At 37.2% G+C, this 16,445-nt stretch overlaps 1 protein-coding gene across 1 annotated transcript in view; it reads left to right on the top strand.

Annotated features, from left to right (window-relative positions):
• Nucleotides 1–16,445, top strand: part of wcd (U3 small nucleolar RNA-associated protein 18 homolog wicked) — a 207,887-nt gene that overhangs the window by 78,977 nt on the left and 112,465 nt on the right. The window contains exon 7 of the mRNA XM_090379888.1: nucleotides 8,843–8,982. Coding sequence (XP_090236014.1) covers nucleotides 8,843–8,982 — 140 coding nt within the window. The remainder of the gene's footprint in view (nucleotides 1–8,842; nucleotides 8,983–16,445) is intronic.

The following is a 16,445-nucleotide window of genomic DNA, read 5'->3' as shown; positions in this document are numbered from 1 at the left end:
ATACTTTCATCAATATCATTGATGAATACACAAAACAACAATGGGCCCAACGCCTGGGGAACTCCACTAATAACATTAGTCCACCAAAGAGCAGTGTCCATTGATTACCACTCTTTGTTGTCTCCCACCCAACCATCCTTTTATCCATTGTAGCAGCTTACCCTTGATGCCATACCTCTCCAATTTGTACAGCAGTCTTCCATGTGCAACAGTATCAAAAGCTTTCCTGAAATCCAAGTAGATAATATCAAAATTATTTTTGGCATTCAGTTCCTTTGTAACCACATCATAGAATCCAATCAAATTGGTCAGACAAGACCTCCCTTTTATAAACCCATGATGTGTCTTAACTATTACTACAGTCTTGTCTAGATGATCCTGCAATGCTTCTTTAACCAGTGACTCCATTATTTTCCCGAGAACAAAAGTTAAACTAACAGTTTATAGTTACTTGTGTCACGTCATGAACCTCCTTTGTGAATTGGGGATACATTTACACACCTCCAGTCAATTAGGACTTCCCCTGATCCAAGGAAGCTCTCATAAGGCTAATATATAACTGGAATTAGCATTCTCTTCCACTTTGCTCTCAGTTATTACAAAATCACTTAGCTCCCTTTTAGAGTTGTAGTAGTAGTAGTAGTGGCATGTGATGCAAGAAAGCAAGTGTATGAGCTTATGCAGCATCAGCCAAAAAAAAAAAAAAAAAAAAAAAAAAATTACAAAACAATCCCCTCTAAATATTTGTCCAGTTCCTCCTTAAAAATATTTAACCTATCAACCTCCACAACGACAGATAGAAGTTTGTTCCAGCAATTAACCACCTGGCTAAAGGCAAATTTCTGCACATCTTTTCTACATCTGTCCTTCCTCAATTTCAATTTATGCACCCTTAGGTTTGTAATCTGAACAAGTGGAAGAATCCCATCAGAATTCAGCGTGCTCAACCCATTCAAGGCCTTATACACCTCAGATCACCTCGCAGGTGCCTAGTCTCCAGCTGCCCTAATTTGCAGAACTTAAGCCTCTCCTAGTAAAAGGATTCCTTTATTCCCCTCACCAATCTTGTTGCCCTTCTCTGTACACACTCAAGCAAATCTACATCCTTCCTAAAATGAGGCCTCCAGACCTGCACACACTACTTAAGGCGTGGCCTTAAGTAGTGTGTGCAGGTCTGGAGGCCTCCAGCCTTATACAGAGGGACAATCATCTCCTTTTCGCTGCTAGCATAATTCTTGTATATCATTGACAACACCCCATGAGCTGCCCTGACAGCCTGTCTGCATTGCTCAGAAAACTTCATATCTGACTGCACAATTACTCCCAGGTCTTTTTCATTTTCTACCACCTTAAGTGTAGTACCACACAGTTGGTACGTTTCTCTGGGGTTACTTCTATCCATATGCAGTACTTTGCATTTTTCAATGTTAAACTTCAGTTGCCACTTCTCATCCTATCTGCCCAAATTTTCTAGATCCTGCTGCAGTAACACACTGCCACTACTGTCATTAACAACCCTACCAACCTTTGTATCATCTGCAAACTTCGATACTAAGCCTGATATACCTTCATCAATATCATTGATAAATATACAAAACAACAGTTGACCCAACACCGAACCCTGCTGGACTCCACTAATAACATTATTCCATGAAGAGCAGCACCCATTGATTACCACCCTCTGTCTTTTCCCACTCAACCATCCTTTTATCCATTGTAGCAACTTACCCTTAATACCATTCTACTCCAATTTGTACGGTAGTCTTCCATATGCAACAGTGTCAAAAGCTTTCCTAAATCCAAGTATATGATATCAAAATTATTTTTTGCATCCAGTTCCTTTGTAACCACATCATAATAACCAATCAAATTTGTCAGACAACTTTCCTTTAACAAACCCATGCTGTGTCTGAATTATTGCTGCAGTCTTGTCTAGATGATCCTGCATTGCATCTTTAACCAGTGACTCCATTATTTTACCCGGAACAGAAGTTAAACTAACTGGTCTGTAATTACTCATGTCACCCTTCGATCATCCTTTGTGAATTGGGAATACATTTGCACATCTCCAGTCTGTGGGGACCTCCCCCTGAATCCAAGGATGCTCTCATAATTATGGCTAAGGGTTTGCTTAGTTGCTTTGCCGCCTCCTTTAATATAACTGGATAGATCCCATCCACCCCAGGTGCTTTTCTTATGTTTAACTTCAACAATTTCTCCTCCACTTTGCTTTCAGTTATTACAAAATCATTAAGTATCCTGTTACAATTTGATAACCTTGTGGCATTTTCAAACCTTAATAACTCCTCGTGTGTGAATATAGATGCAAAAACTCATTCAGTTTCATTCAGATTGGTCCACTTGATATCAAGTGGACCAATCAGATTCATCCCCTTCCTTTTAGAGTTTATAGAAGTAAAGAAATCCTTGCTGTTTTTCTTAGCATCCTTTACCAAAGATTTCTCGTAATCTGCCTTCGCCTGCCTAACCTCCTTTGTGACTTGATTACAGACTAGCTTATATATATCATAGGCTTCTGTGTCGCATGATAATTTATATGCAGCCCATGCATTTTTCTTCTGTGCCGCGAGTCTCATTAGTTCATTTGACAACCATTTAGGCCTAAACCTTGAACAATATTTCTTAATAGGTATTAAACGTTTAGTAGCCGCCACTATTAATTCCTTGAATGCTTCCCACTGAGAATTTGCTGTTGGTAACATCATCAGTTGGTCCCACTGTACAGAATTTAAAAACTGTCTGAGCCCACTGTAGTCACCTTTACGAAAGCAAAACTCCTTCCTTTACCCCTGATGGTAATTATATCTTTAAGTAAATCGCACATCACTACACTGTGATCACACCTAATGGTTTCTTTATCTGCAAATTCTTAATACACGAATGATCACTGCTGATAACCAGATCAAGAGTATTACCCTCTCTGGTTGCCTCTCAAACATGCTGCTGCAGAAAACAGTCATCCAATAAATCCACAAAAGTCTTACTAGTGTGTGAGTGACCAACCCGTAAGTTCCAGTCTATATCTGGGAAGTTAAAATCCCCCATTATAAGACATTCTGATTTATTAGCCCACTCTATTTTTCTCTACAATTGTTCATTGTACTCATTCGAATCATTAGGCCTATAACACACTTCTACTCTTATTATTTTTGCTTTCGCAGTGTTTATGTCACGCCAAACTGACTCAACAGTGCACTGTTCATCTATATCAACTGGATGCACTTCTTTTGATTTTTTGTTTTTCTTAATTATCAGCATAACACCTCCTCCCTTCCTATCCTGTCTATCCTTTCTGTACACATTGTACTCCCCAAATTCCAGTTCTGCATTCCTTATATCTGTGTGATACCACGTCTCTGCTATTCCAACAATATCCGCCTTTGATGTCTTGACCAGCACTTCAAATTCATCAAATTTATTTACTATACTTCTAGCACTGGTATATGGGTTTCTAAACTTATGGCATTCCCATGCTTGAATAAATACTCATGTGTGAATGTAGATGCAAAATACTTAGTCAGTTTATCAAGCTACCTAAGCATGATCATCAATAATCATACCATCTATATTAAGTGGACTAATCCCCTTCCTTCTAGAGTTTATATAAGTAAAGAAATCCTTCCTGTTTTTCTCAGCGTCCTTTGCCAAATATTTCTTGTAATCTGCCTTCGCTTGCCTTATCTCCTTTTTGACTTGATTACAGACTAGCTTATCTCTGCCAAGGGCTTCTGTGTTGCCTGATAATTTATATCAGAGGTTCCCAAAATTTCTCGGTTCACGCCACCCTTAGCATCCCAGTAATTTTTCACGGCGTCCCTAGGCCAAAATAAATCCCTAACACAGTGGTTTTCAACCTTTTTAATAATTCGATTCTCGGTGTGTGTTTGTGTGTAATATTAAAAATATATATGTTATATGTTAGTTATTATAATAATATAATTTTAAACAAAATTACAATTCATAATACAAATTATACATACATATATAATAATTTTATTCTTTATATAGAGGTACTAAATAAACATCAATTATAGATCACCACAAAATTAAAAAGATTTAGTACAATTAGGGCTTACAATACCGAGATCCGAATACCGGGATCCCAGCCTTTTTTTCCAGGTATTCAGATACCGGTATTGATACAAAAATAGTTGTTTTTCGGTACTAATTTAAAAAAATATATTTTATAATTTAATCACAAGAAGGTTATAAAATCAACTTTATGTGATTATGATGTCCTTATCTCTACTAGTAAATGTTCGATAAATCATCGATAGAACACCATGCAACATTGCAACCTGTCCACAATTCTCGGACAACTTCATGTAACTCCCAAGTCCCGTTCCTCCACTGCTGACTTTAGTTCAACTCCACCAAGTGTATAAGTTATTTTGGGGTTGCTGTTCCCCAGGTGTAAGACCTTGTATTTTGCTGAATTAAAGAATAGCTGCCACTTTTCTGACCATCCCGGAAGTCTATCTAGGTTACTCTGAAGAAGCTCTGCTTGGTGGCGATCATTACCTACTCTACTGATCTTTACATCATCTGCAACTTTAGATATCACACCCTATATCCCTTCATAGATGTCATTTAAGATAATCAAAAACAAGTGGTCCCAATACTGATTCTTGGGGAACCCCACTTCTTATATTAACCCAATCTGAGGAATAACCATTTATCACAACCCTCTGCCTCCTGCCATGAAGGCACCCTGCTATCCATCTAAGGATTTTCCCTATGATTCCAGCCTGCTCCAACTTATAAAGTAACTGCCTCATGTGGGACTGAGTCGAATGCTTTGCTGAAATCCAAATAAACAACGTCGAAATTATTTTCTAAATCCAGCTCACGAGTGACCTGTCAAAACGGCTAACTGGATTTGTTAAACATTATTTTCCATTTACAAAACCGTGCTATGTATCCTACAGAATTCCATTTCCATCTAAACGATCCTGAATTCCACCCTTGATCATTGCTTCCATGATTTTCCCTATTACTGAAGTTAGACTGGCTGGTCGGTAATTTCCTGTTACACTCCTAGAACCGCCTTTATGTTCCAGTTTACACCAATCCAATGGAATCTCTCCTGAATCCAGTGGTGCTCTCATAACTAGCCTTAATGGTTCGATACACTCATTTGCCGCCTCCTTTAAGATTATAGGGTATATGCCATCAACCACAGGAGCCATACTTGCCTGTGGGCACGAACGTTTTCTCATTAAATCAACACGTGAAATTTCAACATCATTAATTACATTTTTTTCAACTTCACTCCCATAATTTCACATTGGCATGAAAGGTTTTTCTTCTGTAAATACCGATGCAGAGTAACTGTCTAGTTCATCTGCAATATCAGTTAGGGTATCTAATACTATCCCACGCAATTACATATGCATCCGATCTGATTTGTCCTTCTCTTCTTTGCATTTATATATGTGAAGAATTCCTCTTTACTCTCTTTATTCCTTATCCCCACTCTTTGCTCTCTTCCAGACTCGGTAAAGATACTATAGTGAAAATTATACGTCAATGAATAAAATGTCTTTCTCCTTCAGAAAATGATGAACATGATTCACCCATGGAACAGAACATCAGTGTTCTGCAAATTCTTTCCAAAATAAGAAAAAATGCTTGATTCCAATGAGATTTTAAAGGATGAAATTGAGTCGGAAATTAATGAAATACTTTAATTATTTTTGCTAAAAAAAGTTCAAAGCCTAGAAAATATGGACTGAGATTGTTTACGATTATCTCAGTATAATAGTACCACAATAGAATCCAAAAGGGTGTTTTCTACCACTAATCAATATGTACCAAAATTAGATCCATTTTAAACAATCATACTATTGATTTCTTATGTTTCTTAAGAGCTCACTTTATTCAGACAGGTAGTGTGGATGCTTAAACATAACTGAACTTTGCAGTAACAATATGTATTTTTTTGTTAACTGTATTTTTAATGGTTTTTTTTCAGAATATTTATTATTGAAATTTAAAACTTGAATTTAAGTAATTACAGTACTTGTTTTTTCCTTACTTTATTGCGCCTAACTGTCTTCAAAATTTATTGAGAGAAATGTTTGTTTTTGGAATACTGGTATCCCGGTTTCATAAATTAAAAATACCGAAATACTGGTATTAAGATTTTGACCGGTATTGTAAGCCCTAGGTACAATGGATAACATCCACCATTTTAAGTGAAATAAATATATAAATTTCAAAAATATAATAGGTTAAGTAACTGAAACCCAAATTACATGGCACCCCTGGAATGTTGTTGCAGCCCTCCGGTTGAAATCCACTGATTTATATACATCCCATGCATTTTTCTTCTCTGCCACGAGCCTCAATTCATCTGATATCCATTTAGGCCTAAACTTTGAACAGTATTTCTTAGTTGGTACGAAAAGCCTAGAAGCTTCCAAGGTTAAGTCCCTCAAGGCTTCCCATTTAGAATTCACCTTTGGTAACATCATCAGTTAATTCCACTGTACAGAATTTAAAAACTGCCTGAGACCACTGTAATCATCTTTATGAAAAACAAAAACCCTTACTTTACCCTTGATGGTAGATACATCTTTAAGTAAATCCCACATCAGTGCACTGATCACTGTCACCCTGTGGTTCCTTTATATACAGATTCTTAATGCATGAATAATCACTGCTGATCATCAGAACAAGAGTATTACCTACTCTGGTTTCCTCTCGAACATGTTGGTGTAGAAAACAGTCATCCCATAAATCCACTAAAGTCTTGCTAGTGTGCAAGCCTTATCGAGTGATCAACCTACAATTTCCAGTCAATATCTGGAAAGTTAAAATCCCCCATTATAAGACATTTTGAGTTTCTGGCCCACTCTATTTCTCTGCACAATTGCTCATTATACTCATCAGGTTCATTAGGCTTATAACACACACCTCTCATTTTCCCTTTCCTGGTGCTTATGTCACACCACACTGACTCAGCATTGCATTGTCCACCAGTGTCAGTTGGATGCACTTCTTTAGATTTATGTGTTTCTTATCTAACAGTATAACTCCTCCTCCCTTCCTGTCCTGTCTAGCCTTTATGTATATATTGTACTCCCCAAATTCAAATTCTGCATTGCTTATATCTGTGTGTGATACCATGTCTCTGATATCCCAGGAATATCTGCCTTTGATGCCTTGACCAGCACTTCAAATTCATAAAATTTATTTACTATACTCCTAGCATTGGTGTACATGCAAGTATACACACACTTGTTCTTACTCTTAGTTACTCTAACACAGTCCATGTATTTACTTGTTTCATGACTCCCAGCAGTTTCTGAAAGCCCCAGCAACTTGCTTTCTGGGATGCTGCTCATTCCAAAAGAAGCAGTGCAAGAATCATTTCCACCTCTGCCTGTGGCTACTGTTAATCTGTTAGTCTGTGAATCCTCCCAAGCTAGCAGTTTTTCGACCCACTTAACATTGCCCTGATAACATTATCAAATGTTCTTGCAGCCTTTCTATTTAACATCCCATCCCTGTAGAAGCATTCTCTCCTATTAACAAGCACAAACCACGCTGAGAAAAATTCTATCCCATGAGCCTTGCACAATCTCTCCAGGGCCGAATTGATGGACAAGGCTCTCATCATATACTCCCTCCTCTGCTGTCTGGGCAGGATTGCAGACACTTTCAAATTTAATCCTAACTCCCCCCAACTTTTTTTCAACATTGACCTATACTTGTTAAGTAAATCCACATATCTCCTACTCTTAATGTCATTAGTGCCAACGTTTACAATATCACCCTTTGTGCCCTTAAAAGATGCTATCTGCTCTGCAATGTCATCAACTTTTGCCCCTAGTAGATATACCCTGGTCCTGTTCCGCCTATCCTTTTTGTATAATATATTCCCTGTCTCCCTGACAGTACAATCACCAACAATAACTAGTTCCTGTGGGACCATCACATTATGCCTTGGAGATTGCCGCTGTGTTGCCTGATGCACAGGAGTGAGCTCTGGCATTGAGTTGGGCAGCTGAGAGCTTGATGGACCCCTCATATTAATTTCTTTGAGGGCATCTACCCTGCACCTCAAACTCTCATAGATGCTCATCAGAACGCTGAGTTGGCATCTAATTTCTTGACACCCTAGGCACCTAGCACACACACAAAGACATCCTCCTTGGCTAGATTATGTCCTATTCCAGAAATGTCCACAAACATTTCACATTTTGCAAATTTTTTGAGACTGTGATATTCTCCCCTGAGCCGCAGCACTTCTGCTAATCTGTGCACGTTGCTTCGCAGCTTTAGTCTGAGTCATGATTTACATTTAAATACAATTTAATTAACAATGAAATTTAATAAGACTAATAAATTTTATTGATTAATTGATAACACTATTATGCTAACAGTTTCCTTATGCAGTGATACATATTTCTCTCTCTAGTTTTACTTCTTCACACTTTCTACATACTACACACATTATGGCTGTAGGGATACGTTTTGCTAATGCAGTGTCCATGATCTGTAATCAACGTTATCTTTCCTCTATGATTACTTAGCTTCTTAATACTATTATTCTTTTATTATATATATATATATATATATTGGAATAGACTATAATCAGAAAAAATTTCCTTCTATTTTTGGATGTTTGGAGAAGTGAATTATGATTATTTGACAGTGTTAGTATTTTATATTTTATTTTTAACTAATGTTTGAAATATTTTTGAGTGCAGGTAAATTTAAATTATCAGTATTTTAAGAATTTCTGGAAACTTAGTGATTAAAATATGCTGGAGCTTAAGTTTTGTGTTTCTTTATTGATATTTGTATATTCTAGAATATAGTGACATGGAGGAGGAGAGAGGTGATGATATATTGGAGTCAGCAGGAAACTTACTTAAGAAGTCAAAATCTCTGACAAGAAATACTATTCAGATAAACAGATGTCACAATTTAAATGATGAAAGCAGAGATGGGGTATGCATTCTTATTAATTCCAGAAATTCTTTTTTTGTCTTCTTTGCTTTAATGTAGACTTCGATTAATACACACAGCATGCCCTTTCATCACTATTATGATTTATTACATTATTGTTATAATTATTTGGGTGCTTGAGGTCCTTAGTGATGTATTTTCTGTACTTCTGAATTATGGTGTTAATTACTTGGTCTTGGATAGTGAGCATGAATGTTTTGGTCTCAGATGAGCACCTTGCTGATGAGCCATGCATTTGGAAGCCTTCTTATCTATGTAATCTTTTTGAAGGTCATTGTAGTGCCTTCTCTGCCTATCTTTTTTTTTTCTTAATTTATTTTGTCTGGGTGGATCTCTTCATTGAGGTTGAGTGAGATGTGCCACTTGTCTATCTTCTGTATGGCTTTATACATTTGTGCTGTATTTTTCTGGGAGTAATCCCTCAGGTTCTTAGTTGCTTTATTCTGTTGTTTGATGAGGTCTGCCAAACACCCTTCCTACTTTCTAGGCTGTGCTCAGTCTCTCAATGGGCTGGTGTTCGTGGTTCTTGGTCATGGTAATTCTCATGATCTCTCTCTCAGCTTGGTGTTAGTCCACTCTATGATCCTGAAAAGTACATTAGTACCAGGATTTGTGTAGGTATTTGTCTCTGATGGTATTTTTCAGTCAGGCAGGCATTGAAATGTGTTCTAGTTGATGAGCCTGCACCATTCCTAGTTATTTGTAGGCCTTTCCCTCTGTCATTGACTTGATTTCACCATTGTTACTTCTAAGAAGTTTGGGTGACTTTTGTAGGTCTTCAGCGTCTCTGCAGCAAAAATGAGAGTAGGAGTGTGTTGTAGGCCTAATGACTCTAATGAGTACAATGAACAGTTGTACAGAGAAATAGAATGGGCAAGTAAATCAGATTATGTTATAATGAGGGATTTTAACTTCCCAGATATTGATTGGAACTTGAGATTGGTCACTCACACTAGCAAGACTTTTGTGGATTTATGGGATGATTGTTTTTTGCAGCAGCTTGTTCGCAAGGCAACCAGAGAGGGTAATACTCTTGATTTGGTTATAAACAACGATTATTCGGGTATAAAGAATTTGCAGATAAAGGAACCACTAGGTGGCAGTAATTACAGTGTACCGATGTGGGATTTACTTAAAGTTATAATTACCATCAGGGGTAAAGGGAAGGGTTTTTGCTTCTGTAAAAGAGACTACAGTGGTCTCAGACAGTTCAAATTCTGTGCAGTGGGACCAACTGATGATGTCACCAACAGCAAATTTTAAGTGGAATGTAGTCAAGGAACTAATTTTGGAAGCTACTGGGCTTTTAGCATTAGCTCTGGCAAGGGCATATGATGCAAGAAAGCAAGCTTATATAGCATCTGCAAAACACACACACACACACACACACACACACACACACACACACACACACACACACACACACACACACACACACACACTTCTCATTTCACTCATCCACCCACTCCAGATGTTTGTCTAGTTCTGCCTTGAATCTGTTTAACCTATCAACTTCTATGACAGATGGAAGTTTGTTCCAGCAATCAACCACCCGCTGACTAAAGGCAAATTTCCGCACATCTATGCTACAATTGCCTTTCCTCAATTTGAATTTATGCCCTCTCAGGAGATTATTCTGAGCAAGAGGAAGAATCCCATCAGCATTAAGCATGCTCAAACCATTCAAGGCTAAAGCCTTGAATGGTTTACACCTCAATCAGATCACTTCGCAGGTGCCTAGTCTCCAGACTAGGTACCTGCAATTTGCAAAATTTAACCCTTTGTTCTATTCACTAATCTTGTTGCCCTTCTCTGTACTCATTCCAACCTCTCTACATCCTTCTTAAAATGAGGCCTCCAGACCTGTATACAGTACTAAAGGTGTGGCCTGACCATTGCCTTATACAAGGGGATAATCACCTCCTTATCCCTGCTAGAAAAATTCCTGTATATCATTGAAAAGACACCATGAGCTACTCTTGCAGACCGTCTGCACTGCTCAGAAAATTTCATATTTGCCTGCATAATTACTCCCAGGTCCTTTTCACTCTCTACTTCTGTCAGTCTAGTACCACACAGTTTATACATTACTCTGGGGTTACTGCTTCCCATATGTAGTACTTTACATTTGTCAATGTTAAACTTCAGTTGTCATCTCTCAGCCCACCTACTCAACTTTTCTAGATCCTGGTGCAGCAGCAGCGTACTGTGATTAGTGTCATTAACAACCCTGCTGACCTTTGTATCATCTACAAACTTGGACATTAAGCCTGATATACCATCATCAATATCATTAATGAATACAGAAAATGGACCTAACACTGAATCCTGGGGGTCTCCACTAATAACATTAGTCCACGAAGAGCAGTGTCCATTGATTACCACTATCTTCTCCCACTCAACGATCCTTTTATCCATAGCAGCAATTTGCCTCCAATGCCACACTGCTCCAATTTGTGCAGCAGTCTTCCATGTGCAACAGTATCAAAAGCCTTTCTAAGATCCAAATATATGATATCAAAATTATTCTTCGCATCCAGTTCCTTTGTGACTACATCATAGTATCCAACCAAATTAGTCAGGCAAGACTTTTCCTTAACAAACCCATGCTGTGTCTGAATTATTGCTGCAGTCTTGTCTAGATGATCCTGCAATACATCTTTAAACAGTGATTCCATTATTTTACCCGGAACAGAAGTTAAACTAACTGGTCTGCAATTACTCGTGTCTCCCTTTGACCCTCCTTCGTGGATTGAGATCATATTTGCACATTTCCAGTCCATGGGTACCTCCCCTGAGTCCAAGTAAGCTGTCATAATTATGGCTAAGGTTTTCTTAATTCCTTTGCCGCCTCCATTAATATAACTGGATAGATCCCATCCATCCGAGGTGCCTTTCTTATGATTTTAACAATTTCTCCTCCACTTTACTCCCAGTTATTTCAAGATTCTGTAGCTTACTGCTAGAGTTGAATACACCTCTGACATTCCCCTCGCTGAATAACTCTTCATGTGTGAATGTCGATGCAAAATATTCATTTAGTTTGTTAGCTACCTGAGCAGGATCATCAACAGTTGACCCATCAATATCAAGTGGACCAATCTGATTCATCCCCTTCCTTCTAGAGTTTACATAAGTAAAGAACTCTTTGCTGTTTTTTTTGTATCCCTTGCCAAGGATTTCTCGTAATCTGCCTTCGCCTGCCTAACCTCCTTTGTAACTTGGTTGCATATCAACTTGTATCTATCATAGGCTTCTGTGTCATGTGTTAATTTGTAAGTATCCCATGCATTTTTCTTCTCTGCCATATGCCTCATTAGTTCATCTGACATCCATTTTGGCCTAAACTTTGAACAATATTTCTTAGTTGTTATTTCTTAGTAGTCACTTTCAGAAAGTTGTAATATTCCTCGTCGATATCTTGGTCCTGAGCAGTCTGCAGAAGCTCAAACTTGTTCTTAGGTTCCAGTACATACTTCTTTTTCTCCTCTTCTGTTATCTCAAAGACCTTTGTATTATTTACTCGAGTCAGTTTTTTTCTTTCCTTTCCTACATCTATATCAAGTGTACATCTTACCATTCTGTGATCACTTCCAACGTTTACCTTATTCAGGACGGTAACATCATTCACAATATATTTTCTGTTAGTGAGGATGAAGTCAATTTCATTAGTAGTTAATCCATTTGTACTCTTCCATGTCCACTTTCTGTTCACCCTTTTCTTGAAAAAACTGTTCATTACTGACAGTCCTTGAGATTCTGCAAATTCCACGTCTTTCACCTCTTTCTTTTCTTTCACTAATTCAAAAATTTCCTATAGTTCCCCTTTCTGTGCTGTTTTGTGTTTTTCCAACCTTAGCATTGAAGTCCCCCATAATAATAGTGTAGTGGGTTTCTGCTCATCTAGAACACTCAATTTCTGTGTACGTTTCTTCAACCTCTTCGTCATCATGGCTCGATGTTGGTGCATAAATCATTATAACCTTTAGCTTGTACCTCTTAGAAATCTTGAGTATTAGTCTTGACACCCTTTATGATGTACTTTTGAATTCCAAAATGTTGTTTTTAAAATCTTTATGGACCAGAAACCCAACTCCACCTTCACTCCTTTCACTGTTTCCATTGGTGTACAGCAGATTTCCACTTGATAAACTTAAAAGTGATTCATTGTGCATTATGTCTATATTAGTGTGTTCGAAGGCTGATTTGCATGTTTTGTGGGCTGAAAAACCTGGAATAACCCACGGAGAAAAAAACTCTATTCTCTCCACCTGAGATTGGCTAAGTACATCCCCCAGATGAAGAGACCTTTTAGAAATTTGTCCAGTCACTGATGGGATTCAAATTTAAACCTGTCCAAACAAGTGAAAAGTGGCAAAACTTTACTAGTATTGTCATGGAGGACATTATAAGGAACTGTTAAAACACAAAGCATGATTTTGGATAATTTGTTATATTTCAGGCTTTCTCATGCATCTGTCAGTTCCCAAACCATGGACAATGTACATCAGTTCTTTATTCTTTCATTATTATGAAAGATTTGTCAATTTTTATTTATCTTCGATGATGAAGATATTGAAAACTTTTTTTCAGCAAAAATGATTCATTTCAATTTGTTTCAAAAAACTTTGTTCAAAACAGGGCTACTAGAAGACAAAGTAGCTCTCCCAATATGATTATATTTAAGTGCAAGTAAAATATTTAACTTCATGCTTCTGAAAAATCAGTTGACAACTTGCTATGTATGAATGCTGTTTGGAACCATAAGACTTTCTACTGCTAAATGGAAATAGACTTCATTCTTATGAATTTATGACAGAAAGTCATGAATTCATAAGAATGAAGTCTGTTTCTATTTAGCAATAGAAAGTCATAAAAAAAATGAAAGTCATAAAAAGTCACAAATTCATAAAACCAAACTGTTGGTTTTACCAAATTTATTCACAAATCAGACACACTTACTGCTTCTGCTGTAAGTGTGTTAAATAGTTGAAGTTATAATACTTCACTCAATCATATCAACAATCAAATTACATTGATGAAGTGTGCCATAAATGTTGCAACATATTACTATTCAGTTCATCATCCATCAATATGTTTTGTTGATGGTTTAGTGAAAAAACAGTGCAGAAAGGAACTATAGGAAATTTTGGAATTGGCGAAAGAAATTAGAGGTGAAAGACTTGTGGAATTTGCAAAATCTCGAGGAATGTCAGTAATCAACACGTTTTTCAAGAAAAGGGTGAACATAAATGTATTAACAAATGTATTAACAATTAATGAAATCGACTTCATCCACACTAACAGAAGATATATTGTGAATGATGTTACAGTCCTGAACAAGGTAAATGTTGGAAGTGATCACAGAATGGTAAGATGCACACTTGATATAGATGTAAGAAAAGAAAGGAAAAAAAACTGACTTGAGTAAATAATACGAAGATCTTTGAGATAACAGAAGAGGAGGAAAAGCAGTATATACTGGAACTTAAGAACAAGTTCGAACTTCTGCAGACTGTCAGGACCAAGATATCGACGAGGAATGCTACAGTTTTCTGAAAGTGATAAAGCCCAAGAAACTTATAGGTAAAAAAGAAATCCAAAGAAGAAAAAGTAGTTAAGAAACACCTGTCATGATGAACCAAAGACAACAAATGAAGAGCAAGATAAACACCAACAAGGATAAAATTGAGTATACTGAGTTATGCATAAGAAGATTTAACACAAGAAAAGTAGAACATGCATTAGGGGAAAACAAAGGACTTAAATTAGCAACCATGTGCAGTAATACAAAGACAAATGATACTGAAACTGAAGAATACCGATGGTATACTTGCACATAGCAGAGAAGGCATAATTCAAATAGCAGAAGACTACTATAGAGAATTATATAAGGAGCGAGGGAATGATACCAGCAATGGGGAAGATGGATCACAAATTAGTAACACATACGACGTACCCGATATCCTTCCTGATGAGGTAGAACATGCATTGAAGAAAATGAAGAATCAGAAAGCCCCAGGGGAGGATGAAGTTACAGTACAGTTGTTAAAATTGGGAGGAAGAGACATGACACTTGAAGCTGGCAAGACTCTTCACAAAATGCATTAGAAAAGGTGTGACGACTAAGGAGTGGAATAATGCAATCATACTTTTGCTGCATAAGAAAGGAGATAAATTAAAAATTGGAAATTATAGACCAATTAGCCTGTTATCCTACATTTACAAGTTGTTCACAAGGGTCATTACTAACATATTAGAAAGAACTCTTGATGAGAATGAACCGAAAGAGCAAGCTGGCTTTAGGACAGGATTCTCAACTATGGATCACCTTCGTGTAATATCACAGCTAATGGAGAAAGCAAATGAATATAAAACACCATTATGTCTGGCATTTGTGGATTGTGAAAAGGCATTTGACTCCATACAGCATAAGGCAAAGTTTCGGGCACTGGAAAGACAAAGCATTAATACCCCATATACATGTATTATGATTTTGAAGAAAATATATGAGAGTGCTACCTCCTTTATTAGACTAGACAAAGACAGTATCAAATTTAAAATCGAGAAAGGAGTTCGACAAGGAGACACAATATCTCCGAAGCTCTTTACTGCTGCCCTTGAGGAAGCTTTCAGAAGATTAGACTGGTCGCAGAAAGGAGTCAATGTGATTGGAGAGTACCGAAACTATTTACGATTTGCAGATGACACTGTGATCATAAGCCAAAAATCAGAGGAAATTTATCCTCTGATAAATTTCCTCTGATTCCCAAAGAATTAGAGGAAAATCTTTATCAGTTATGCAGAGTTAGTAAGGATTTTGGACAAAAGCTGAATATGGCTAAAACAAAACTAACGATGAACAAGTAGACCACGGAAAGGGATATGATCATTGAAGGAGCAGTAATTGAAAAGGTGGATTCATATACTTTTCTGGGGACAAGTCATTAACTATATTAATGATAAATGGCTGGAAGTTAATAGAAGAATAAATTTTGGATGGATAGCATTCAGGAAATATAGTCACATACTGAGGAGCAATATCCCAATTTGTCTGAAATGTAAAATAATTAACCAATGTATACTCCCCACCATGACTTATGGAAGTGAAACTTGGGCATTCACCAAAACAATGGAAGATAAGCCGAGAACTACACAGTGAGAAATGGAACAAATTATATTAGGAATCAGAATATTAGATAAGAAGAGAAATGCATTGATTAGGCAGAAAACTCAAATAAAGGACATTTTCATCAAAACCAAAGAACTAAAATGGTCTTGGGCAGGACACAAAGCTCAAAGACATGATAACATGGACTAAGAAAATAACCAAGAGGAGCTAGAAGAAAACCGGAAGACAATGATGGAGACGGACAGATGAAATTCTCAAGTTTCTAGGTAGGAAATGAATGGCCATTGCACAAAACAGAAGGAACTGGAAAGTT

The sequence above is a fragment of the Mastigoproctus giganteus genome, chromosome 8, assembly GCF_048544385.1.
Source record: "Mastigoproctus giganteus isolate SK-2022 chromosome 8, ASM4854438v1, whole genome shotgun sequence".
Classification (NCBI taxonomy): domain Eukaryota; kingdom Metazoa; phylum Arthropoda; class Arachnida; order Uropygi; family Thelyphonidae; genus Mastigoproctus; species Mastigoproctus giganteus.
Note: the sequence above shows the minus strand (reverse complement) of the source record. Positions and strands in the feature narration are given on the sequence as shown.